This window comes from Ornithorhynchus anatinus, chromosome 2 (genome assembly GCF_004115215.2).
Source record: "Ornithorhynchus anatinus isolate Pmale09 chromosome 2, mOrnAna1.pri.v4, whole genome shotgun sequence".
Taxonomy (NCBI): Eukaryota; Metazoa; Chordata; class Mammalia; order Monotremata; family Ornithorhynchidae; genus Ornithorhynchus; species Ornithorhynchus anatinus.
In genome coordinates this window covers 74,252,271-74,279,648 of record NC_041729.1, presented here as the reverse complement: position 1 = coordinate 74,279,648, position 27,378 = coordinate 74,252,271, and the positions used below count along the sequence as shown (strand labels likewise).

Below are 27,378 nucleotides of genomic sequence, written 5' to 3'. Positions count from 1 at the left end.
CAGGGAAAGATTTGAAATTCTGTCAGCAGAAAGATGCAACCTTTTGTTCACTCAGTTTTTACAAGATAGTGTTTATTCCAGTTTGGGCAATTTTAGAAATCATTTTCTGACTGCAGTGTGCCACAGTAGGTCAAATGTTATTTTATTTATTTGGTCATTTCCAAATGCTAGCAGATAACTCCCAGTAGCCACCCGGGAGCCTTTCTAATGCTCTAAAATATTCTCACAGTAGCTCCCTGCGTCTTTCTCATCAAACAAAAACTTCTCAGAATTGGCTTCAGTACCATCCACCAATTCACCCTGCTTACATATCTACTTTCTGGAACCACTGCTCTCCACCCTGCTGTCTTCGTTTCTCCCAATATCATCTTCTAACTGTGCTTCAGTCTCATTTTTCTGGTTGCCATCTCTTCACTTATGCTGTTCCTCCAGCTTGGCCTAGTGGATAGAGCACAGGCCAGGGAGTCAGGAGTACCAGAAATCTAATCCCAGCCCTGACACTTCTGTGTCGCATGACCTTGGGCATATCACTTCTCTGTGCCTCAGTTCCTTCATCTGTAACATGGAGATTAACACTGTGAGTCCTATGTGGGACAGGGACTGTGTCCAACCTGATTAGCTCATATCTACCCCAGTGCTTAGAACAGTGTTTGACACATAGTAAGTGCTTAACAAATACCGTCATCATCACCATCTTCCTGAAATCCACAGCCCTCCCCATATTTAAAGTCCTTCTGAAATCCCACCTACTACAACATGCTTTCCCCAATTATTTCCCATTATCCCAAGTCATATAGAGCACAAGCCTGGGAGTCAGAAGGACCTGAGTTTTAATGCCAGCTCCACCACTTCTCTGCTGTATGACCTGGGGGAAGTCACTCCACTTCTCTGTGCCTCAGTTCCCTCATCTGTAAAATGGGGATTAAGACAATGAGCCCCATGTGCGACAGGGACTGTGTCCAACCTGATTAGCTTGTATCTACCGTAATGCTTAGAACAGTGCTTGACACGTAGTAAAAACTTGACAAATACTGTCTTTATTTTTAACCCAATTGTCATCTCTAGTGCTTATGTATGCATGTTTATTCAGTTATTGCTTTCCTAACAAAAAGGTCTTTCATCACAGATTACCAATATAGGACCATTGCTCAAGCCTGTGACATGAGAACTACTATTGGTTTGGCCCGAAGCAGGGACACTGATCTTCGCTTTTTCCTGCCACCACCTCATTTGCCAAAGGTAAAAGATATAGTGATGAAAATAATGAGATAATTTAGTAAAAATAATAAAATGATCCTAATTGGATCCTCCCTGAGTGTGTAATAACTGAAAATGAAGTTTTCTGAAAGCAGCCATTGACTATATAAAATTGAAATGTATTCAGTGTTACCCTATAATAGTAAGCAACAAAATGCTTCTTTTTTTCTTTAAATGGTATTTGTTAAGCTCTTACTGTGTGCCAGGTACTGTACTAAGCATTGGGGTAGATAAGGCTAATCAGGTTGGACGCAGTCCCTGTCCCACTTGGGGCTCGCATTCTTAATACCCATTTTATAGATGAGGGAACTGAGGCACAGAGAAGTGATGTGACTTGCCGAAGGTCACATAGCAGACAGGATTCCAGGATTAGAACACTGCCTCTTTTTACTAGGTCATTTTGCTTCCAGGAACCTTCTTACCTTCTTTAAACCAGGAATCCTTCTTATAGAGTAACTTCAAACCCATCCAGCTATTTCTCTTTTTTATTTATATGCAAATGTTAAATGGAGCTAAACATCTTTGAACTACTCACTTTCTCATGGATTGTTCTGAGCCATAAAGCAGTTATTGGCAGCATTTATATTCTATCCTGCTAGGTCAGTGGGGGAAGCTTTGGGTGGGTTTATGCATGACCTCAAAGTGCCCTGCCCCTGCCCTAGAAAAAGGGTTAGGAGATTGGGGGTAACAGAGAGGAACTTAGAACAGCAATGCAGATTGCGGAAGTGCAACAGGGACCTGGTGGTGGCAGTCAAATCACAGCCAGAGACTGTGTGCCAACTTCTGGGAAGTACTTCGAGGATAACTAATCCCTGTTGTAAGGGCTGAATTTTATACATTTATCCGTATATTTAATACAACACTTCAGGACACGCTTGGGAAACTTGAGCCTGCTGAACTACTTAATATTTTACATCAGCCAGTCAGCAGGGTGTCGTTAAAAATTCAGAGATGGTAGTAGGAATAATTATTGAAATCTGTTGGGAAAATATAGTTTATGACCTGGTAACTAAGGCTAGGAAACGGCAGCAAACATGCCTGCCTTGCTAAGCTTCAGTCAAAAATGGGGTTGACCAATTTGAATAATGGGTTGGGCAGTGTAAAAGATGAAATTGCAGAGGTATAGAGAGCAGCTGCCAACAGAAGGATCGGAGATCATTACACCATCCTCTGAATCCCATTCCTATCCATGGAGAGCAACGTTAATGGCGTTATCAATTTAATGTGAATAATTAGAAGCTTCCTAGAAAGCTCTGTTGTCTTGCATCATTGAGCTGCTCCCTCTCCCTTCCAAAGATGACATGGTCAAAAGGAATTTGAGTTTTGAAGAGACCCTAAGAGGTGACATAGCCTTGCCCTGTGCCACTGCTGAGGAGAAACCAGGTTAGCGTTCTTTGTTTTTCTTAAAAACCTCCAGAAGAGATTTCACAACTTCTTCTGATAGTATAGTGCAAATTCAGCATGGTCTAGTGGAAAACCAATAGGGCTAGGGGTCAGGAGACTCTGGCTCTTATCCCAGCCCTCCCACTGGCTGTCTGACTGTCTCAGTGCCTCAGTTTCCTCATCTGTAAAATGAGAGTAGGTTCCTTGCTCTCCTTAACTCTTAGACTGGGAGTCAGTGACTGTCAGAGTTTGTGAGATAGGGACTATATCTGGTAATCTTGTATCGACCCCAGAGTTTAGCACGGTGCCAAGCACCTTGTCAACCCTTGTCAACAAATACCATAGTCATAATAATGGTTCTTTCGACTCACCCAGTTCAAATGATCATTGACCCAAGTGGAAGCATTAATTCACATACTGCTTGTGTTGGTTCCGAATCCACATATGCTTTCCCACCGCTTTCAGTTGTGCCTAAGGATTCATCTATTTCCTGAAAAGCTTTGGTCTTTTTGGTCCCAGGATTACTCCATCGAAGAGGAACTCCAAAAACTGCTGGCATCTCTACCCCAGACTGAGCTTGATCAGTGCATCCAGTACTTCACATCTTTGGCTCTGAAGGAAAGCAGTCAGGCCTTAGCAGCCCAGAGGGTGAGCTAGTAACATGTGAATCCTTAATCAAAAAAAAGAAGGCTTCTCTTATATGTTTCTTTTTCCAGCAACCCCTGGCCTAGTGGATAGCATACGGTCTTGGGACTCAGAAGAACCCAGGTTCTAATGCCGGTTCCTCCACTTGCCTGCTGTTTGACCTGGGGCAAGTCACTTCACTTCTTTGGGCCTCAGTTATCTTATCTGGAAAATGGGGATTGAGACTGTGAGCCCAAAGTGGGACAGGGACTACATCCAACCTGATTTGCTTGTATCCACTCCAGCGCTTAGTACAGTGCCTAGCACATAGTAAGCACTTCATTCATTCACTCATTCAATAGAATTTAATGTTGGTATTTGTTAAGCGCTTACTATGTGCAGAGCACTGTTCTAAGTGCTGGGGTAGATACATGGTCATTAGGTTGTCCCACGTGAGGTTCACAGTTAATCCCTATTTTACAGATGAGGGAACTGAGGCCCAGAGAAGTGAAGTGACTTGCCCACAGTCACACAGCTGACGGGCAGAGCCAGGATTCGAACCCATGACCTCTGACTGCCAAGCCCGGGCTCTTTCCACCGAGCCATGCTGCTTCTATTGAGCACTTACTATGTGCAGAGTGCTGTACTAATCGCTTGGAATGGACAAATCGGCAACAGATAGAGACAGTCCCTGCCCATTGACAGGTTTACAGTCTAATCGGGGGAGACAGACAAAAACAATAGCAATAAATAGACTCAAGGTGATGTACATCTCATTAACAAAATAAATAGGGTAATAAAAATATATACAAATGAGCATACGAGCACAGTGCTGAGGGGAGGGGAAGGAGAAGGGGGAGGAGCAGAAGGAAAGGGTGGAAAGGGGGCTTAGCTGAGGGGAAGGGGGTTGGGGTAGAGAGGCAGCAGAGGCAAAAGGGGAAGCTCAGTCTGGGAAGGCCTCTTGGCGGAGGTGAGGAGGGAAGGTATTCCAGGACAGCGGGAGGATGTGGCCCAGGGGTCGACAGGATAGGCGAAAATGGGGGATGGTGAGGAGGTGGGCGGCAGAGGAGTGGAGCATGTGGGATGGGCAGTAGAAAGAGAGAAGGGAGGATAGGTAGGAGGGGGCAAGGTGATGGAGAGCCTTGTAGCCTAGAGTGAGAAGTTTTTGTTGCGTGCGGAGGTTGATAGGCAACCACTGGAGGTTTTTAAGAAGGGGAGTGACATGCCCAGAGCATTTCTGCAGGAAGATGAGCCGGGCAGCGGAATAAAGAATAGACTGGAGCGGGGAGAGACAGGAAGAAGGGAGATCAGAGAGAAGGCTGACACAATAATCCAGCCGGGATATTATGAGAGCCTGTACCACTAAGAGAGCTGTTTGGGTGGAGAGGAAAGGGCAGATCTTGGCGATATTATAAAGGTGAGACCGGCAAGTTTTGGTGACGGATTGGTTGAATGGGGTGAATGAGAGAGCCGAGTCAAAGATGACACTGAAGTTGCGGGCTTGAGAAACAGGAAGGATGGTCGTACCATCCACAGTGATAGGGAAGTCAAGAAGAGGACAGGTCTTGGGAGGGAAGATAAGGAGCTCAGTTTTGGACATGTATTTAACATACCACAGTTATTATTACTATTGGTGGACGTGATAGTATTTTGAGTATCCGTGGGTACAGTACACTGAACTTGGGAAGTACCAAACAGAGAAGTGATTCAATCTGAGCCTACAGTGCACTTAAAGTCTAATTGGGGAAACAATGGAAAAATTTTTGCAAATAGAATAAAATAAGTAATTGGACATACAGTTGACCAAATATACAAAAATGCTACAAATGAGGAGGAATAAGTGCTGGGATTCGCAAGTGGGTTTGTACAACATGGGTTGCAGGAACTACTTGGAGGAGGCTTTTGGAGGAGGTACCATTTTAGGAGGGTTTTGAATTTGGGAAGAACTAGCGTCTTGGATTTGGGGAGGCAGGGAGGCAGACCCCGGCTGGGGGATTTAGTGTAAATTAGTGGGGGTGGCCAGTGAGGCAGGAGAGAGAGCTACAGGTAAAGGTTATTTAGGTAGGATTATTCCCTGGGCTTGGTTAAATGGAGGAAATTCAAACTATGGTAAGTCTTAGCCCTTTATCGCCATTGGGAAAAGGGGAGTACAGTTTATTCTTCCCAACTGCCAGGTTGTCCAGGATCCATGGGGCGTTCATTTCACAGCTAACTGTAAACTTGCTTCCAGCTCAGCACCAAAGTTGACAGACCTATTTGTGAGACACAAACTCTTAGTTCCTTGTACAAGCATACCCCTGGTTCCCAGGTACCAACATATTTAAAATCCAGAGTTACTTCCTGCAATACTGCGGACTTAGCCCTGAGTCTGCAAACCCCCCCAACTTTTCCCTCCCTGTACCCTGCCTCTGTTGTCAATTAATCAGTCCTTTTGATTGAACGCTTACTGTATACAGAGCACTGTATTAAGTGCTCAGGATAGTACAGTATAACAGAGTGTAGCATTCAAATCAGTGAGTAGCTGGCTGGTTCTTGCTACAGCAGGAGCTTGGGAAGGGAGGGAGCATAGATGGAGTGGGAATGGAAGGGAGGGGGAGCTCTTCTCTCCTACCCTGATTCCGTGCTCCCTGTGGTATAAGTGAGGAAAAACCAGTTCAGCCCCTTCTCCTTTCCTGCTTCGCATTCATTAGCTGCAACCCCCGAGGGTGAGCGGCTCAGACAGGAATTGCTGTCTCTTACCATAGCTGGAAATGCCCAGGGCTAAAGTGATGCAAAGTCACCTGACAGGCAGCTAACTGTGGCAGGGGTGCTTACCAGGAGTTACAGCAGGGATTTTGACAGAGGATTTTGAGAAAGGTGAGGGAAGAGTGGTGGACTTAAACTGAACAGTTTCTCTGCCTTTTGGGCTAGGAGACCGGACCAGGACCCAGGGATTTGGGCACTGGGGTTCCACCTGGGTCTCCCTAGCATTTTCCTGCCCCTCGTTCTGCTGGATGTACTCCTTAGTTCTGTGCTCTGTACACAGTAAGCACTCAATAAATAGGATTGACTGATTGATTGGAAGGGGTGGTGGTAGCTCGAAGCTTTGGTGTAAACTGCGGGGTCCTTGATTAAAAAATAATAACTAAAGTAGTAATAGGTAGGTGGGCAGGGTAGAGAGGATCATATTTGTGGTAAATGGGGGGTCAAGAAAATCCCTAGGAATAGTGGAGGGGAAGGGACAAAGGGAGAGGGGTGGTAGAGAAGGATCTAGAGTGTCATTTTTAATTTAAAGGACTCAGTTGTCCTGTCATTGTGGGCTGTGGAACAGTAAGCTACAAATTACCTGAGTTTTCCCTTCCCAAGGGAAAATATATCCTATGAAAACATATCCTACAATGTGATGATGGCTATATAAGGCTCTGCTACTTTGCTGTCATTTAACTCGGTCAGTTAACTTCTCTGTGCCTCAGCTTCCTCAGTTATGAACTGGCAGTTAAGACTGTGAGCCCCGTGTCAGGCAGGGACTGTGTTCAACCCAATTTGCTTGAATCCACCCCACCGCTTAGTACAGTGGCTCACAATAAGTGCTTAACAAATGCCCCAAGTAGTATTATCAAGATTATTATTATCAGTGTGTGTGTGTATGTGTATCCAGGGGCCTCCAACTTCTTCAACCACCTTGACCCCTTTCTCACCTTCCTTCTCTCTGCCCACTCTTATCCTCGGAGACGTCAACGTCCACATTGATATACCTGACGACTCCTCTGCCACCCACCTGCCAGCATTCCTTGACTCTGCCAACCTCCTGCTCCACCACACCTCGCCCACTCACCAACTTGATCACACCCTCAATCTCATCATCTCTTACTGCTGCACTATCTACTCTCTCACCAACTCTGCAATCCCTCTCTCGGACCATAACCTTCTCACCTGCCTCCTCTCTCACACTCTCTCCCCCTGCAAATCTGTATTACTCCTCCACAGAGACCTCTGCTCTCTTCATCCCATCCGTCTTTCCCAAAGCATCTCTCTCCACCTTGCCTCCCTATCCTCTCTTCCCACTCTCGATGATCAGGTTACCGCTCTCAACTCCACCCTTTCTACTCATTTCAACTCACACACCCTCCCTTTCCCTCCACTAACCCGCAGCCCTGGATCTCAGCCTTTGTCCGCCTCCTTCGCTCTTATGCTCGAGCTGCTGAGCGCTGCTGGCGAAGGTCCAAGCACCAAGCTAAGCGTATTCATTTTAAATTTATCCTTTCCTGCCTTAACTTTGCCCTCTCCTCCACCAGGCAAAACTTCTTTTCTTCCCTCATTGACGCCCATGCCCATCACCTCTGCCAATTGTTCTGGACTTTTAATTCTCTCCTCAGGCCCCCTGTTCCTTCCCCTCGCCCATCCCTCACCCTCAACGATCTGGCCACCTACTTCATCACGAAAATTAATGCAATCAGGTGTGAGCTCCCCAAAGTCACCCCTCCCCCTTCTGCTTCCCCCCGACCCCCCCAACCCTCTCCCCTACTTTCCCATTCTTCCCTGCAGTATCCTCAGAGGAGATCTCCCTCGTCGCAAGTGCCACCCCATCCACCTGTGCTTCAGACCCCATTCCCGCTCACCTTATAAAAACCATCGCCCCTTCCCTCCTCCTCTCCTTAACTTCTATCTTTAACCGCTCACTCTCCAATGGCTCCTTCTCCTCTGCCTTCAAACATGCCCATGTCTCCCCCATCCTAAAAAAACCCTCTCTCGACCCCACTTCCCCTTCCAGTTATTTTTTCTATCTCCTTCCTACCCTTCCTTTCCAAGCTTCTAGAACGAGTCATCTACACTCGCTGCCTTGAATTCCTTAACTCCAACTCTCTCCTGGACCCCCTCCAATCTGCCTTCTGTCCCCTCCACTCTACCGAGACTGCTTTCTCAAAAGTCACCCGTGACCTCCTTCTTGCCAAATCCAATGGCTCCTACTCTATCCTAATCATCCTCGACCTCTTAGTTGCCTTTGACACTGTCGACCATCCCCTTCTCCTCCACACCTTATCTCACCTTGGCTTCACAGACTCCGTTCTCTCCTGATTCTCCTCTTATCTTTCTGGCCGTTCATTCTCGGTCTCCTTCGCGGGCTCCTCCTCCCCCTCCCATCCTCTAACTGTAGGGGTTCCTCAAGGGTCAGTTCTTGGCCCTCTTCTATTCTCCATCTATACTCACTCCCTGGTGAACTTATTTGCTCCCATAGCTTCAACTATCATCTCTATGCAGATGACACCCAAATCTACATCTCCTCCCCTGTTCTCTCCTCCTCCCTTCAGGCTGGTATCTCCTCCTGCCTCCAGGACGTCTCCACCTGGATATCTGCCCGCCACCTAAAACTCAACATGTCCAGAACTGAGCTCCTTATCTTTCCACCCAAGCCCTGTCCTCTTCCCGACTTCCCGTCACTGTGGACGGCATGACCATCCTTCCCATCTTACAGGCCCGCAACCTTGGTGTCATCCTTGACTCAGCTCTCTCATTCACCTCACACATCCAATCTGTCACCAATGCCTGCCGGTCTCACCTTCACAATATCGCCAAGATCCGCCCTTTCCTTTTCGTCCAAACTGCTATCATGCTCATACAAGCTCTCATAATATCCCGGCTGGATTATTGTGTCAGCCTTCTCTCTGACCTCCCTTCCTCCTGTCTCTCTCCACTCGAGTCTATTCTTCATTCCGCTGCCCAGATCATCTTCCTGCAGAAATGCTCTGGGCATGTCACTCCCCTCCTTAAAAACCTCCAGTGGTTACCCATCAACCTCCGCACAAAACAAAAACTTCTCACTCTGGGCTTCAAGGCTCTCCATCACCTTGCCCCCTCCTACCTCACCTCCCTTCTCTTTTTCTACTGCCCACCCTGGATGCTCCACTCCTCTGCCGCTCACCTCCTCACCGTCCCACGTTCACGTCTATCCTGCCATCGACCTCTAGCCTATGTCCTACCGCTGTCCTGGAATGCCCTCCCTCCTCACCTCCGCCAGACTCTCTTCCCTTCTTCAAAGCCCTACTGAGAGCTCACCTCCTCCGAGAGGCCTTCCCAGACTGAGCTACCCCTTTTCCCTCTGCTCCCTCTCTGCTCCCCCTCCGCTCCTCCCCCTTCCTCCTTCACCTCCCCTCAGCTAAACCCCCTTTCCCTCTGCTCCTCCCCCTTCTCCTCCCCCTCCCCTCAGCACTGTGCTCATTTGTATATATTTTTATTACCCTATTTATTTTGTTAATGAGGTGCACATCCCCTTGATTCTATTTATCGTGATTATGTTGTCTTGTTTTTGTCTGTCTCCCCCGATTAGACTGTGAGCCCGTCATTGGGCAGGGATTTGGTCTATTTGTCCCCGAATTGTACATTCCAAGCACTTAGTACAGTGCTGTGAACATAGTAAGCTCTCAATAAATACTATTGAATGAATGAATGAATGGAGGCATAGTCCTGGTAGAAAGATCACAGGGCACAGAGTCAAGAGACCTGAGTTAGATCCCAGCTCCACCACTGGCCTACTGTGTGACCATGGATATGTCAGTTAAGCTCTCTCTGCTTCAGTTTCCTCATCTGTAAAATGGAGTAAAACAGATTGTGAGTCCAGAGTGGATTCGGGACTGTGTCTGATCTCACGACCTTGTGTCTACCCTGGCACTTAGCATTAGTTCTAAATATTATTAGATGGCTGAAACTATGTTACAGTTTAAGGGCAAAATGGGAAAATATTGAAATAAGAAATCTAATGAATAACATTATGTTCTAAGTAACATATTTTTATGCCCAAAATATGTAACAGATGTTCTGGTTTTTATTACTTGTCTAAAGATTTTCATGTGCGAGATGGAGATGCAGGTAATCAATCACCTTTCTGAATAGGAATTATATGATAGAAAAGAAACACATTAATCTTTGTTAATTGAATTACAGGTAATTCATTGTAAACCTTGTGACTTTCATGAACTTAAAAAATGATGTTCTTGATTGGCTATGGTTGATTTTGTTAAAGAAAAGAAGTAAAATGTTCAGCAGTCATTTTTGAGTTTGATAATGAATGCCACCTAAGTAAGATTACTACTAATATGACAACGCTTCAGATAAAAATAAACTACCTTTTTTTGTCAACATTGTCTTGGCCCTTGGAGGTAATTGAAAAGTAATCATGAAAATCCTGAAGACTTGCTTCATTTTCATAACCTTTTCTGGGGCTTTAAAGCCCTAAAGTTTACAATGTAGTGACAGTTATGATAAGTACTTTGTTCTCAATCATTTAAAGTCAATACATTTGTTTTTTTCTGAATTATTTCATGTTTTGAAATGGCAATTGAGTGATTATTTTTCTTCAAACTAAGCTTCCATCTTTAATCTATTCTAGGGTGGCTTGTGGTGTTTCGGAGGCAGTGGACTTCCTTACGCAGAGAGCTTGAGTGAAGTACCTTCAGCAACAGCTGAAATGTTCTGTTTAGAAGCCCTGGTCAAACATTCTGAGGTAATTTGTGTTCAAAACTTATTTAGCAGCTGAGTTTTTACAATGGAGCTTGTGTGCAGGGAGGTCTATCCTGCAGGGGTTGGGGACGTAGTCTTGGAGGACTTCAGGTTATGGGAAAATCAAGTTTTAGTTATCTTTGATTCACTGGGAATTAATGAATTAGCAGATAGACATTCAAAGATGATATGGCTACCGCCCAATTGTGTTTTGTACTAGATTGCCAGTCTTGCTCAGCCCCGGTCGCTGATAATACTTTTCCCTGACTCTCCCATCACTATAGATGGCACCACCATCCTTCCTGTCTCACAAGCCTGTAACCTTGGTGTTATCCTTGGCATTATCCTTGACTCCTTTCTCTTATTCAACTCACATATTCAATCCTTCACCAAATCCTGTTAGTCCCACCTTTGCAACATTGCTAAAATCTGCTCTTTTCTCTCCATCCAAACTGCTTCCAAGTTAATACAGTCACTCATCCTATCCTGCATGGATTACTGCATCAGCCTCCTTGCAGACCTCCCAGCCTCCTGTCTTTCCCCACTCCAGTCCATACTTCACCCTGCTGCCTGGATCATTTTTCTACAGAAACATACAGAACATGTCACCACGCTCCTCAAAAAACTCCAGTTGTTGCTCATCCATCTCCATATTAAACAAAAACTCCTCACCATTGGCTTTAAAGCTCTCCATCACCTTGCCCCGTCCTATATTCTTCACTTCTCTCCTTCTGCAACCCAGCCCGCACACTTCGTTTTAGTGCTAAGCTTCTCACTGTGCTTTGATCTCTCCTGTCTCGTCGCCGACCTCTAGCCCACGTCTTGCCTCTGGCCTGGAGCACCCTCCTTCCTCAAATCCGGCAATTACTCTCCCCTTCTTCAAAGCCTTATTGAAGGCACATCTCCTCCAAGAGGCCTTCCCGATTAAGCCCCACTTTTCCTCATCTCCCACTCCCTTCTACACTGCTCTGACTTGCTCCCTTTGCCCTTTCCTTCTCCCAGACCCACAGCACTTATGTACATCACTTATGCACATATCTGTAATTTTATTTGTATCGATGTCTGTCTCCCCCCCACCCTAGACTCTAAGCTCATGGTGGTCAGGGAATGTCACTATTTATTGTTGCATCCTACTTTGCAAAGTGCTTAGTTCAGTGCTCAGCACACAATAAGTGCTCAATAAATAAGATTGAATGAGTGAATGAATAATAGTTTCCAGTCAAGATTGAAAGGACCCAAAATGTGTCTTTCTGTCCCGTTTGCTTTATAAAGCCCATCACACCCCAGACCTCATTGCCCCTGAAATGCCTGTCCCCGCCCCCTTTCCAACTCTGTCCTCAAAATGAAAAGTTGGTACCTATGACCCTGACTGATCGTTTTCAATACAAATTCCTGCATTATTGTTAAAATCACTCTTAGCAGAATGCTTTACGCCCTTGCACTCGTTGCTGCTTTACTGTATTCAATACTTTCAACTTGCAGAAACAGAAAAACTTTATAATACAGTATAGGAAGGCTAAGGCAGAGACGAAGAAGTGAGGCAGCATCATATCTTGAGCAATGTCACACCCACATACCCAACTGCTTGTTCTACACCAAATCTACTCAGCCCTCTTGTGGACAGGGTTTTACCAGAGCAGGAATGTATTGTGGGAAGGATCCCACTCTGAATGCTCTGTCATTATTCTGAAATTACTCCATCATGTTCTATCTACAACATGTAGTGAAACCACTTGGTATAGCAGAACTGGATATATTTCAAAAGTAAATGTGTGTGATTCATGCATGTAGTCAAACATCATGCCTCATTTGATTGGCAAAAAACACCCTTTTTTTAATCCTTTGCCTGTTATATTTTGTTTGGCTTTAGCTTTTACTAATGTTAAAGAATGGGCCTGGGAGTCAGAGGCCCTGGGCCCATTCCTCTCCATAGCAAATAAAATTCCAGTCTTTATGTAACCTAATCAACCAACTCTCTTCCTCTAATCTGCCTATTTTCTTCTACCACTACACCTCAGCTTCCACTCTTCCTTCCAGTCAAGATAACTTATTTGCTGGGCCTCATATTCACCCCAGGTTAAGTCCCACAACACTTATGTACTTATCCATAATTGATTTTGATGACTGTCTCACCCTCCAGATTGTAAGACTCTTGTGTCCATTAACTCTATTGTAATGTATTCTCCCAAGCACTAAAGCACTTAATAGATACAGTAGATACAATTGATTATATCTGATCTGATTATCTCATATCTTCCCCAAGTCTTAGCACAATGCTTAACACAGAATACGCACTTAATAAACACCATTATCATCATCATCATCATCATCACCATCTTCAATGGACTATTAGTATTTTCCAAGTTCTTTGCAGGCCTCCTTTGGCGGATTGGGGCCCCGGGGTAGTTTCAAATAAAATGAAAAGGAAAAATTCTCAAAATTACCTGTCTTGTGCAGATACAATCCATGCAACTTGGTGGAGTTTTGCTTATTAGCCAAAAACTACAACTGTGGTGACTAATGTAAACATTTTCTTCCTTTTATTGCTGGGCTCCTTCAGAAATTATATCTAGAGAGTCAGAGGGAGGTACACGTAGTATTGCTGACAGTGGTCAATGGGCACTTCTAACAGCCATTACTTAAGTTCCCAGTCTTGGGAGGGAAGTGATATTCACACTGGGAGGAATTTAGATTAGCTCTAATGTGAAATTAGCTCCCCATTTGCAGAAGGGATTTCAACATAAAGCCTATACTGAGAATATTTATTTTTATAAAATAGACTGTAAGGATTAAAACTTACTTTTTATGGTATTTGTTAAACACTTACTCTATGCCAGGGACCCTACTAAGCGCTGTGGTAGATACAAGCTAATGCAGGTGGACATAGTCCATGTCCCACATGATGTTTTGTTTTGCTGTCTGTCTCTCCCTTTTAGACTGTGAGCCCATTGTTGGGCAGGGATTGTCTATCTGTTGCCGAATTGTAAATTCCAAGTGCTTAGTACAATGATCTGCACACAGTAAGTGCTCAATAAATACAATTGAATGAATGAATGAGTGCTCATAATGTTAATCCCCATTTTACAGATCAGGTAAATGAGGGAAAGAGAAGTTAAGTGAGTTGCCCAAGATCACTCAGCAGACAAGTGGTGGAGCCGGAATTAGAACCCAGGTCCTTCTAACTCTCCGATCTGTGCTGTATCCACTAGGTCATGCTGCTTCTATGTTTTGGGCCCTGGGCATGGTGCTGTGGGACTGAACCTGGGGTGAATATGAGGCCCAGTGAATAAGTTAGCTTGATTGAAACATGTAAACTTGGGGTATAGTGGCAGAAAAGAATGGATAAATTAGAGTAAGAGAGTTGGTTGATTAGGTAACTTAAAGACTGGAGTTTCTGTTTGCTATGGAGATGAATGGGCAACCATTGGCGATTTTGGCAGAGTGGAGAGATATGCCCAGAAGCAGGAGAGACGTTAATGGGAAGAAATGTGACCTAGTGGAAAAAGCATGGGCCTGGGAGTAGATGACCTGGGTTCTAATCTAAGCTCTGCCACTTGTTTGCTGAATGTCCTTGGGCAAGTCACTTAGTTTCTTGGAGCCTCAGTTTCCTCACCTGGAAACGGATTTAAGACGGTGAGCCCCATGTGGGACAGGGACTGTTTCCAACCTGAATATCTTGTGTCTACCTCCGCATTTAGTACAGTGATATGCACACCGTAAGTACTTATCAAATGCCACAGTTATTACTGTCATTATTATTAAGTAACTGCTGTGAGTGAGTTAGAAAGTAAGTTCCTTGTGGATAGGCATCATGTCAACTGACTTGGTTGTATTGGACCTTCCCCAGTGCTTATTACGGTGCTCTGCCCATGGTAAGCACTAAAATACTGATTTATCGATTGATGGATCAAGGATTTCATGCTCCCCAAACCCTCTCTTCTCCCACTGTGAAGCCTTCATGCCAGGATTTTTGGGGGGTGATTTCTGAGCCAGTTAAGCCCTGCTTATTTGGGCCAGTCCCAGAAATCATGTATCACCTATCTTCCTCTTTGGTGGAGAGTATTTTGGATTTTCCAGCCTCCAGAACTGCCTTCTCCATGCTGCTGTCCCACTGGAGCTTTTCCTGACAGCTCCCAGGGTCCTAGAAGGATAAGAAAGATTATACAGAGCCTCTAACATCCCCAGCAGTAGTTGTTAATTGGATAGGCTCTGAACCTAATGCAGGGCACAATTCTGTATCCTCTAAACCCCTCATGCACAAATTCAAGCAAATGACTCAGTTCATTTGAATAAGTAGAATTTGTTGCAAACCTCCTTTGCATTCTTTTGAAAGTGAGATGAAAAAATCGAGCCATTAAACATGAGGATTTGTCATTTCTTTGTTCAGAAAATTTCGGTTTTGTCCCCGTCACTAGTGGTCATAATCTCTCATCCCTTCTGTGGAGTTAGGAGCTTGCCTCAGGGCAGATTGCCTGCAGACTTTGGTTTTTGGTGATCACATAGAGAAGACATAGGAAAATAGTGGCCTGAATAATGAGCTGTATTGCCTGAAGTCTCCAACTTTAAGGATTACCTGGTCCACATGGTTGATTATCTATCAGAGGCGCATATCTAGGGGTACTGATATTTGAATTTAGAAGAAATATCACAAACAATAAAACTGGAGTTCAGTTTCATCAGTGCAGTGTTTTAAAGGTTAGACCCAACGGGCAGCCCAAGTGGGCTCTTTTTGTCTTATTTAGCTTCAAGTATCTGTATTGAATCCAGCTAGTTTTACTGTATTTATAACGGTAGGTGTCGGCTCACTGCGATAAAATTGAAGCAAATGGAGGCCTGCAGCTACTCCAGAGGATATACGAACTTCATAAGGAGAGCCCCAAAATCCAGAGAAACATAGTTCGCATCATTGGGAATATGGCTTTGCATGAAAATCTTCATTCAGCTATAGTACGCTCAGGTACTCTCTTTATGTATTACATTCTCATAGCCACGTGCATTTTTTTTTTAATCATATTAGAAATACTTCAGGATGCACTTGAGGTCTATGGAAAGGTGTTCATGGAAGATCAGGGCAGCCCCAGGGACCTCGCCATCATACTGGGGGCCTGCTCCTGACCTGCACAGGGCCTCAGGCCTGGATCGGGCCTCTGGGAGCAGTTTTGTTTTCTGTTTCCCCCTTTCAGACTGTGAGCCTGTTGTTGGGCAGGGACTATATCTGTTGCTGAATTGTATATTCCAAGTGCTTAGTACAGTGCTCTGCACACAGTAAGTGCTCAATAAATACGATTGAATGAATGAATGAATTCCCTGGGATGATAATAATAATAATACCTGTTAAGCACTTACAATATACCAAGCACTGTTCTAAGCACTGGAGTAGATTCAAGTTAGGTTGGACACAGTCCCTGTCCTACATGGGGTTCGTGCTCTTCGTCCCCATTTTCAGCTGTGGTAACTGAGGCCCAGAGAAGTGAAGTGACTTGCCCAAGGTCACACAGCATAAGTGTGGTAGAGCCAGGTTTAGAACCCAGGTCCTTCTGATTCCCAGGCCCATTCTCTATCCACTAAGCCACGCTACTGCTCCCTCAGATTACCCAGGGATTCCCAAAGCTGCACCACAGTTAGGGATGGAGGCCTGGGAAACTAAGCATCCTGACTAATGGTGCTGAGCTGGACTCTGCCTAGCCACTGTGTGACTGATTGCTCCTTGTGCCCAGCCAATCGGAACCCCCACTCATGAGGGCTCTAAAAGAACAGGCCTCCACTTGGATCAGTGTATTATCTTCTTGAAGGTGAACCATTGCCTTTGAGGCCTAACCTTTACCTACTGAAATGTTAATTAATTAATGTTGGTATTTGTTAAGCGCTTACTATGTGCCGAGCACTGTTCTAAGCGCTGGGGTAGACATAGGGGAATCAGGTTGTCCCACGTGGGGCTCACAGTCTTAATCCCCATTTTACAGATGAGGGAACTGAGGCACAGAGAAGTTAAGTGACTTGCCCACAGTCACACAGCCAACAAGTGGCAGAGCTGGGATTCGAACTCATGAGCACTGACTCCAAAGCCCATGCTCTCATTCCTCCATCTCCCAGTCCGTGTCCTAGAGACAAGTTAGCAGAGTAAAACCCTTCTAAAAACAGGCATATAGTACTTGATCCTCAAATTTTGCATTTTGCGGCTTTCTGGCTTAGGTTTTCTCTGGACCTCAGTTACCTCATCTATAAAATGGGATTTAAGAGTTTAAGCCCCATGTGGTACAGGGACTGTGTCCAACCTGGTTAACTTGTATCTACCCCAGCACTTAGAACAGTGCTTGTGTTTGAAACATAGTATGTGCTTAACAAGTACTAGTATTATTATTTTTATTATTGTTATGTATTTTATTCTCCAATTACCTTACTGCCATTGTCCAAAAAAAAACCCATATAGAATTTTCACACATAACCCTAAAGCTATTCACCCTCCACACTCTTATACGTACAATATGTGAGGCTAAGTTATTTAGTCCATTTATAGGACTGTATTATTTGAATAGCTGAAGATGTGGATGATGATTTTGGCAAAATGGAACAAAACCATTTGATGCTTTTTGGTTTGTGCTCCAGAAGGAAAGAAAGTCATTGTTTTGATTAAAAAAACCCAACCCACCAAAAACAAAAAAACTGTTGGCTCTTTATGTGAATCCCTTTATAAATCTAAACTTATTAAAATGAATTTCTAAAATTGTTTTAAAAAGTGGTAAGAAAGAAAGCTACCTTGGAATGGCGATCCCATCAAGTTGACGAGGGTTTACAAAGGCTGCATTGCCACCTTTAGTGCTCTTGTTATTTGCTGATTTTCCAATCTCATCTGAAAGCAGAAAGTATGAAAGAGGTTAGCACAGTTTCAATTCCACGAGGGCAATGAGGACCATTGCCCCCACGGGTTTCCAGCTGGGAGAGCATAGCTCTGCTCATCACAGGCCTCCGATAGCTGACCAGAGCCTCTGTTCCTGTGCTGAAAAGAGCTGAGTTTCCTAGCACAGTTGCAAGGTCCCCAGATTGTTTTGCGGTGCCTGCCTTATTTTTATGAAGCCCTCTGCACCCTCCTCTCCTCAACTACACCCGAAAGAAATGTGGGAGACAGGTTTGCTGGCTCACTGATGGTTAGTAGACCAAGCAGGGCGGAGAGTAGGGGGACACTTTAGTCATTTGTAGACGTGATTGTCATCAAGGGGAGTGTTGGATTTGTATCTGTTCCCATTCCAATTCATACAAGAGGGATTCTGAGGTTGGATAATGTCAGTGGGAGAGTTCATGAAATTACATATCAGTGGAAAAAGCCCGGGCTTCCGAGTCAGAGGTCATGGGTTCGACTCCTGGCTCTGCCACTTGTCAGCTGTGTGACTGTGGGCAAGTCACTTAACTTCTCTGTGCCTCAGTTACCCCATCTGTAAAATGGGGATGAAGACTGTGAGCCTCACGTGGGACAACCTAATTACCCTGTATCTACCCCAGCGCTTAGAACAGTGCTCTGCACATAGTAAGCGCTTAACAAATACCAATAAGCTATCTGAAAGCTGTACAGTAATAGAAGCTCAACTGCTAAAACATATAAAAGTAAACCTTGCCTCTGGAAGACTGGAGTATGGATGTTTACCACCCATGTTTTAGAAACAATAATGATGTCAAGATTTATATTAGTTCATTATTTATTGTAATAATCATTGGAGTTTTTTTGTGAGACTCTAGTGTAATTCTTGTTGACCCCCTCCCTCTTTGCATCTAGTGTCTGGGAGTGGTGCTCTGAACACAGTAAATGTTCATGTTCAATAAACTTGATTGCTTGAGAATACTTGGTGTAGAAGCCTCACATAGCTTTATGCGGGGGGAGGGGTGAAACACATTGCAAATGTGTGTATTGCCCTCTGTGTATTCCCAAGAGCATTCAGTGCTGTTTGGCTTGTTGTTGGGGTGGTCAAGGCCTGGAGGTTCTGAACCCCCATTGTGGCTGCGTGGCCAGAGAGTTCTGAGTGGGACCGGTTCCTAGTTTTGAAGTGCTGAGTCCCCCACCAAACCTGGAACCAGCTTGACCCAAATTACAGGATTCAAAATTTTTAAGTAGGGATTCAAAGCAGTCCAATCTGGGCAAGATAATTGTTGTCTAATACGTTTTTCAAATAATTCAAACTTGATAAAAAATGACAAGCACTTCTAAGGTGCTTAACTTAGCTGCACAGCAATGCTGTGGGGTATTTTTCTCATTTTTTTTTTAATGGTATTTATTACTTTGTGTCTCAGGCACTGTACTAAGTGCAGGGGTAAATACAAGATAATCAGGTCATACACAGTCCATGTCCCAAATGGGGCTCACAGTCTTAATCCCCATTTTACAGATGAGATAACAGGCACAGAGAAGTGTAATGACATGCCCAAGATCACCCACAGCAGACAAGTGGTGGAGTCAGGATTAGAACCTAGGTTCTTCTGACTTCCAGGCCCATGCTCTAACCACTAGTCCACACTCCTTCCCTTGTTGAACCTTATTCTTCTCCCTGTACTTGTAGTAAAGAGCTGCATCGACGTGCTGTTTAGTACTCAGACCCACCAGAAACCTGCAGACTACTCATATGTGGAGAAAATTAGCTCATTATGGGCAGGGAATGAGTCTGCTAATTCAATTGTACTGCCCTCTCCCAAGCGCTTAGTACCGTACTTTGCACTTAGTAAGCACTTAATAAATGTTTGACTGATTGATTGATTATGTACCTGTAAAAAAAAAGTCTATGCCTGCCCTCATTTTTGCTGTGGGTACCCCATGGGTTTGACTGGTCAGTATGTGGGTCTCACAGTGGGCAAGCAGGAAGGTATTTACCCCTCACCTATTTACCCCTGCTAGTGCTTATGCTGTCACCCTGCCATCTTTGAGGCACTTATCCTGCCTTCCTAGGGGCAGAGTGGTCTGGCCGGAACAGGCTGGGGTCAGCAGGATGGCCTCAGGACAAGGTGGCCCAACACAGTCCCAGACAGCAGTTATTCTAGCTGTCCTTTCTGATGGCATTGGCTACTGTGCTTTTTTTTTAATAACAGGGTTATTTGTGAAGTGCTCACTCTATGCCAAGGACTGTACTAAGCGTTGAGGTACATAAAAGATAATCAGGTCCCACGTGGGGCTCATATTCTAAGGAGGAACTGGTTTTAAATCCCCATTTTGCAGATGAGGGAATCACCCACGTCTGGCCTGGAAAGCCCTCCCTTCTCAAATCCAAGAGACGATTACTCTCCCTGTCTTCAAAGCCTTATTGAAGGCACATCTCCTCCAAGAGGGCTTCCCTGACTGAGCTCTCCTTTCCTCTTCTCCCACTCCCTTCTGCGTCACCCCGACTTACTCCCTTTATTCATCCCCCTTCCCAGCCCCACAGCAATTATGTATAATAATTGGGTTCTAATCCCGGCTCCACCACTTATCAGCTGTTTGACTTTGGGCAAGTCACTTAACTTCTCTGTGCCTCAGTGACCTCATCTGTAAAATCGTGGCTCAGTGGAAAGAGCACGGGCTTTGGAGTCAGGGCTCATGAGTTCGAATCCCAGCTCTGCCACTTGTCGGCTGTGTGACTGTGGGCAAGTCACTTAACTTCTCTGTGCCTCCGTTCCCTCATCTGTAAAATGGGGATGAAAACTGTGAGCCCCACGTGGGACAACCTGATTCCCCTATGTCTACCCCAGTGCTTAGAACAGTGCTCGGCACATAGTAAGCGCTTAACAAATACCAACATTATTATTATTATTATAAAATGGGGATTAAGACTGTGAGCCCCATGTAGGACAACCTGCTTACTTGTATCTACCACAGTGCTTAGAACAGTGCTTGGCACATAGTAAGCGCTTAACAAATACCAACATTATTATTACTGTTATTATTATATCTGAGGTTTCTGGCTCTGCCACATGCCTGCTATGTGACCTTGGACGAGTCACTTCACTTCTCTGTGCCCCAGGTACCTTATTTGTAAAATGGGGATTGAGACTATGAGCCCTGTGTGGGTCAGGGACTGTGTCCAACTCAATTTGCTTGTCTCCACCCCAGCACTTAGTATAGTGCCTGGCACAGAGTAAGTGCTTAACAAATACTATCATTATTATTATTACTTATAGTAATATCTTTCTCCCCCTCTAGATTGTAAGCTTGTTGTGGGTAGGAAATATGTCTGTTTACTGTTATATTAACTGTTATATTATACTCTCCCAAGCACTTAGTACAGTGCTCTGCACACAGTAAGTGTTCAATAAATATGATTGAATGAATTAAGTTATTCAACTTGCTCAAGGTCAGTCAGTCATATTTATCTAGAGAGGGAGAGAGACATTAATATAAATAAATACATTACAGATGTGAAATAGTCAGGTGAGATATTTCCTGCCTCATGGGCTCACAGTCTAAGCAGAAGGGAATAGAATTAAATTTTATAATCCCTCATTTCCTTCTCAACAGTATTACAGGAAATGTTGAATAAACCTCAGGAGATATGAATCTGTTAGTGTGAGATAAGAGATTAGGAACTTTCTTATGCTTTATTCAATTGCTATTTACCTATACATCATCCAGAAATTTTAGTCTTCTCTAAAACTAACATAACAGATTATGCTAATGTGTGTGTGTTTATTAATAGATCCATAACACCCCCCCGACCCCGCCTCATACCAACTATACAAGCCTAAACTCCATGATGCCGGAAATTTCAGTGTATCTTCAATAAGTAAGAAAATAATTTTTTTTTGGCTTGTCATAAAAGAAGTCTTTGTTATTGTGTCCACTTTGATCAGTGTTCTTAAAATGAAAATAATACATGCTGCAGGTTCCTCCTAATACAATTCAGATGAGTTAAAATATTTTCTAATTTGGCATAATACAATGAAATATTTTTTCTTGAAAATTCCCAGTGAAAGTTTTCCCAAAAAACAGAGAATACTACTTAAATGACAAGCCTCCAACACCACTGATGTAGTCTTGAATATCAACACAGTCGCTGAGTCTTCGTTTCTTATTTTTTAAATGAAAAACATTGACTAATACCTAGACCCTGTGCCTCAGTTTTCTCATCTGTAAAAACTGGGCTAAAACACCTGTTATTCCTTCCTTCTTATACTGTGAGCTCCACAAAGGGCAGGGACTGCATCTAATCTGCTTATGTTTTGTCTCCCCAACACTTAGTACAGTGCTTAACAAACACCACCACTATTATTATTATTACAGAGCAGCAAACCCTCACATCATCTGAAGCAGGCCATGTGGCCTAGTGGATAGATCACAGGCCTGGATATCAGAAGGACCTGGGTTCTAATCCCAATTTTGCCACTTGTCTGCTTTGTGACCTAGGCAAGTCACTTTACTTTCTGTGTCTCAGTTCCCTCATCTGTAAAATGGGGATTAAGTCTGTGAGGCCCATGTGGTACAGGGACTGTGTCCAACCTGATTAGCTTGTATCTACAGCAGTGTTTAGAACAGTGCTTGCCACATAGTAAACACTTACTAAATACCATCATTATTATTATTATTATTACCCCAGCACTAAGCACAGTACTTGGCACACAATTAATATTTAACAAATACTATTATTATTACTACCGCTCTAGCATCATGGAAAGATGTACTGATTACCAGAACAAGGAGAGGTCCATTCACCAGTACATTACATCACCTTTGGACAGGCCAGTGAGGAGAACTGATGTCAGCAAGATACTCATATAGCTGCTATATCGTGAGCTGAAATGGGAAAGAAGCAAAGAGAGGAGAAAAGAAACATTTTAAAGACACAGTGAAGGACTATCTCAAGGACCGAACCTTGGACCGCTAAGAGATAGCAACAGGAAAATGTCTGCTTTGTGACCTTTGGGCAAGTCACTTCACATCTCCGTGCCTCAGTTACATCATCAGAAAAATGGGGATTAAGACCGTGAGCCCCATGTGGGACCTGGACCATGTCCAACTCTGTGAGTTCATATCAACCTCAGCACCTTGTTAAGAACTTAAATACCATTAAAACCAAAACAAACCAGGAAATCGTTGTGTGGGGCATAGTAATTATTCATTCATTCAATCTTATTTATTGAGCACTTACTGTGTCCAGAGCACTGTACTAGCACTTGGTAATTAGAAATGAAGTGACTATAGCATACATTTATTCAAGCCTATTTACTGAGCACCTACTGTATGCAAAGTGGAATATCCAGGTCTTATCTGTCCTGAGTAATGGAAAGAAGTTCACAAGACAGCCCAAGGTTGTCCAAGGAGGATGAGGAGCCAAACTAGAGCCCAGGAACGTAGATGCGGGGAGAGATGAGGAGCATTAGCTGAGTAAAAAATACTTGGATGTTTTTGGCTTTTAAAAATAGAATTAAAAATTGCATATGAAGCATGAAACATAACCCGAGGGAGCTCTATATACATATGAATCACACATGGGCTCTCACTCTGTCAGGCCCATGGATGACACAGTTCCTGTGGATTAGGCATTGTGGGGTGATTCTATTAGGTTTGTCCCTGTGACTTTTGGGGCTAGCATGGCCTGTGCCATGGAGCCAACACGGCAACTCTACTCCTAGCCCTACCCTCCTGGCCTGGGAGCTTGTGGGGGGAGTGTGGCTCATCCCCTCTTCTGCTCGCTATCATCAGCAGGCAGAGGAAACACTGAATGCAAGCTGCCCCTCTTGGCCCAGGCCCAGCGACTTGGGGATCTAGCAGGGTACATCACCCCGAGTGAAGATGCACAGGTGTGGCTCCAGCTGCACTTGTGCAGCTCCATGTGCATTGGGCATATTGGCTGCTTTTTAGTGGTGTGAGCTTGGGCAGCCCCACAGCATCCCCTCTCCTTCTACAACATCCATCCCAAAGACTCAAAAGCGGCACTTGACAAAGAGAAGCACCGATGAGTACCATTTTCTTTGTCTTCCTTATCCCTTCTTCTCCCATTTTCCTCCCTTCCCTCCAAGTGCGACCCCAATTCTCTTCCCTCCTTGACCTCCACACACAAAACGAAAATGGCTACCCTGCATTTCTGTGCATCTCGTCTCTATTGTAAACTTCTGGGGAGCTTCACTTGTCTACTGTGACCTTGGGCAAATCACTTTACTTCTGTGTGCCTCAGTTACATCATATATAAAAAGGGGAATGAGACTGTGAGCCCCACATGGGGCAGGCACTTTGTCAACCTGATTTGCTTGTATCTTCCCTAGCATTTAGTACAGTGCCTGGCACAAATACCATTATTATTAATAATAATAATCAATGCTATTTATTGAGTGTTTACTGGGAGCCTAGCACTGTACTAGGTGCTTTGAGAGAGTACAGTATAACCAAGTTGTTAGACACATTCCCCACCCACAAGAATCTTATAGTCTAGAGGTGGAGACCAACTTTCAGAAAACTGACAGTCAGGGAAATATATATGTATATATATATACAAAAGTGTTGTGGAGCTGGGTGGGGGGGTGATTATCAATTGCTTAATGGGTACAAGTCAAAGTACATAGGCCAAGAGGAGAAATGAGGGCTTAATCTGGGAAGGCCTTTTGAAGGAGGTGTGATCAATCAATCATAGGTGTTTATTGAGCGCTTACTGTGTGCACAGCACTATACCAAGTGCTTGGGAGAGTACAGTATAACAGAAGTGGTAGACCAATTCCTTACCCACAACTATCTTACAGTTCGGAGGAGGAGACAGACATTCAAAGAAATTACGGATCAGGGAAATGTGTATGTGCAAACAAATGTGCTGTGGAGGTGTGTGATTTTAGTAGGGCTTTGAAGGTGGGGCTAGAGGTAATCTGTCATCCATGAAGAGGGAGGTGGTGAAGTATTGGTGTTAATACGGTGCTGGGCACACAGCTTACTTAAATGTTGTTGACTAAGTGACATCAACCAGTATTTCTCCCTCTGACCATTTACTGCTCTGAAACAACATGAAATTAGTTTCCACTACTGCAGAGAAACTATTTCACCATGATCCTTTAAAGAAATGGGATTAGCCTATCTAGTTAAGCATTGGTGGCTTTTTGGCCCTTAAACACATAGTGATTGCTTATTTACTTCTAGGAGGGTATTTTTCAGAATTTGTAAATTGTAGTACTGGTGGGTTGTAATAGTAATGATATTTACTGAATACATATGGGTGCGATGTACTGTACTAACCACTTGGAATATCACCACAGAAGCTCTAGAAACATTACTTGCCCACAATGAGTACACACTGTAAACAAATTTGTCAAAAACAAATTTACAAGTAGAGAAATCAGAATAAATAATTGACTGTTCAGCTGATTATGCATATATTAATAGTAATAATAATTGTGGTATTTGTTAAGCACTTACTAGGTTCCCACTGCTGTATTAAGTGCTGAGGTAGATACAAGATAATCCGGTCCCGCTGGGCTCACATTCTAAGTAGGAGGGAGAACCGGAATTGAATCCCCATTCTGCAGTGAGGGAACTGAGGCCCAGAGGAGTTAAGTGACTTGCCCAAGGTAACAAAGCAGGTAAGTGGTGGAGCCAGCATTAGAACCAAGGGACAATGGCCCTGAAGCCTGTTCTCTTTCCATTAGGCCTCACTGCTTCTCACATAATTTTCTAGTGTTTGAGAAGATGTGCCTTTGTTTCAAACTAGGCTGGGTGTCCATATTGGCTGAAGCCATGAAGTCTCCGCATGTCATTCAAGCGTCACACGCCGCCAGAGCCCTGGCTAACCTGGACAGGGAAACAGTGCGGGAGAAGTACCTGGATGGTGTCTTTGTGCTCCATCCCCAGTGTCGTACCAGGTAAGGAAGATGAACAGAATGCAAATTGGCTCCATTTTCCTGCAGTGGAGGAATTATGGGATTGAGGTAGAGATTTTGAAATTTCCAATGAAACCTTAAAAATTACTTTGGAAATTATTTTGCATTATCATTATTTCTACTAGTACTACTACATCACATATTCAGCTTATCTTGTATCTACCCCACTGCTTAGTTCAGTGTCTGGCACAAAGTAAGCACTTAACAAATAATTCAAAAAAAAAAGATAAGGAATTCTGTTTTCATACTGAACTTGAGCTGCTGGTGGGATACTCATGTGGAGGTATTCTATGGGAAAGAAGAAGTTGTGAGTTGGTGGATGGAGCAAGATGTCAGGGCTGGCAAGGTAGATTTGGGAAGCATCCCCTTACAGGTGGTTGGTAAAGCCATGGGAATGAATGAGTGTACTGCCTGAAGACGGGAATTAAATGAGGAGAGTAGGGGACCTAAAACAGAGAAGGGAGGGAAGTTGTGGGGAGAAGGGAAGGAAGACAGAAGATGAGCCAGCGAAAGAGACTGAGAAAGACCAGACAGGCAGGCAGATACGGTAGCGTAGTTAAGCAATGACAAGATCTTTAACTAGGGTGGTAGCCATTTGGGTACAGAGGAAAGGGCCAATAAAGAGCAATTTTGAGGAGGGAAAAGCTAAGGATTATATAAAATAATAAATGTTATTGTAATAGAATAATGGGGAGTCAAACATGACACTAAGGTTATGATTTCTGAGAAATGGAGGATGGTGGCATTAGCAACTGTGATGAGAAAGTTAAAAGTAAGGGTGGGATTAGGAGGGAAGATAAGAAATTCAGATTCAGCCGTGTAGAATTTCTGAGTTTAAGGTACCAGGAGGACAACTGTGTGGAGGTCATGGAAGCAAGAAGAAGTGCAGGTCTGGAGACTAGGTGAAAAGTTGGGGTAATTTAAGAAAACCTTGGAAGATACCTGCCTAGCAGTTGGTGATAACTGAAGGTATAAGAGCGGATCAGTCATATCAACAGGATTTATTGAATGCCTGCCATATGCAGAGCACTGTATATGCTGGGAAGTTTTCAATTAATTTAGAAAACATGGTCAGCACAACCTGTGGTATTTAATGAGTGCTTACTGTGTGCAAAAAGAGAAGCAGTGTGGCATAGTGGATAGAGCATGGTCCTGGGAATCAGAAGGTCATGGGTTCTAATCCCAGCTCTGCCACTTGTCTGCTGTGTGACCTTTGGCAAGTCACTTCACTTCTCTGTGCCTCAGTTACCTCATCTGTAAAATGAGAATTGAAACTGTGAGCCCTTTGTGGGACAGGGACTGTGTCCAACCCAATTTGCTTGTTTCCACCCCAGTGTTTAGTATAGTGCCTGGCACACAGTAAGCGCTTAAATACCACAATTATCTGAAAAGCAGCAGGGCATATTGGATAGAGCACTGGCCTAGGAGTTAGAAGATCATGGGTTCTTATCCCGGCTTTGCCACGTGTCTGCTGTGTGACCTTGGGCAAGTCACTTAACATCTCTGTGCCTCAGTTACCTCATCTGTAAAGTGGAAATTGAGACTGTGATCCCCACATGGGACAAGGAACTCTGTCCAACCCGATTTGCTTATATCCACTCCAGCACTTAGTACAGTACCTGGCATATAGTAAGCGCTTAATAAATACTATAATAATTATTATGCTAAGCACTTGGGTAATTTCAATGTAAGAGTTGGTAAACACATTACTTGACCACTAGGATCTTAAGAGTCTTGAGGAGCTTACAGTCTAGTAGGAGAGCAGACACAAAAAAAAACTAAATAGGAAGAAGAGAATGGGAACAGCAGCTTGGCCTAGTGAATAGAGCCTGG

The 27,378-nt window shown here is 44.0% G+C and overlaps 1 protein-coding gene across 3 annotated transcripts in view; it reads left to right on the top strand.

Annotated features, from left to right (window-relative positions):
- The window catches only part of SERAC1 (serine active site containing 1), a 58,651-nt gene that overhangs the window by 12,925 nt on the left and 18,348 nt on the right, over nucleotides 1–27,378 (top strand). For all 3 annotated transcript variants that reach the window (XM_029057387.1, XM_029057379.1, XM_029057394.1), the window contains 5 exons: nucleotides 1,127–1,239; nucleotides 3,160–3,288; nucleotides 10,628–10,741; nucleotides 15,532–15,694; nucleotides 25,377–25,527. In XM_029057387.1, coding sequence (XP_028913220.1) covers nucleotides 1,127–1,239; nucleotides 3,160–3,288; nucleotides 10,628–10,741; nucleotides 15,532–15,694; nucleotides 25,377–25,527 — 670 coding nt within the window. The remainder of the gene's footprint in view (nucleotides 1–1,126; nucleotides 1,240–3,159; nucleotides 3,289–10,627; nucleotides 10,742–15,531; nucleotides 15,695–25,376; nucleotides 25,528–27,378) is intronic.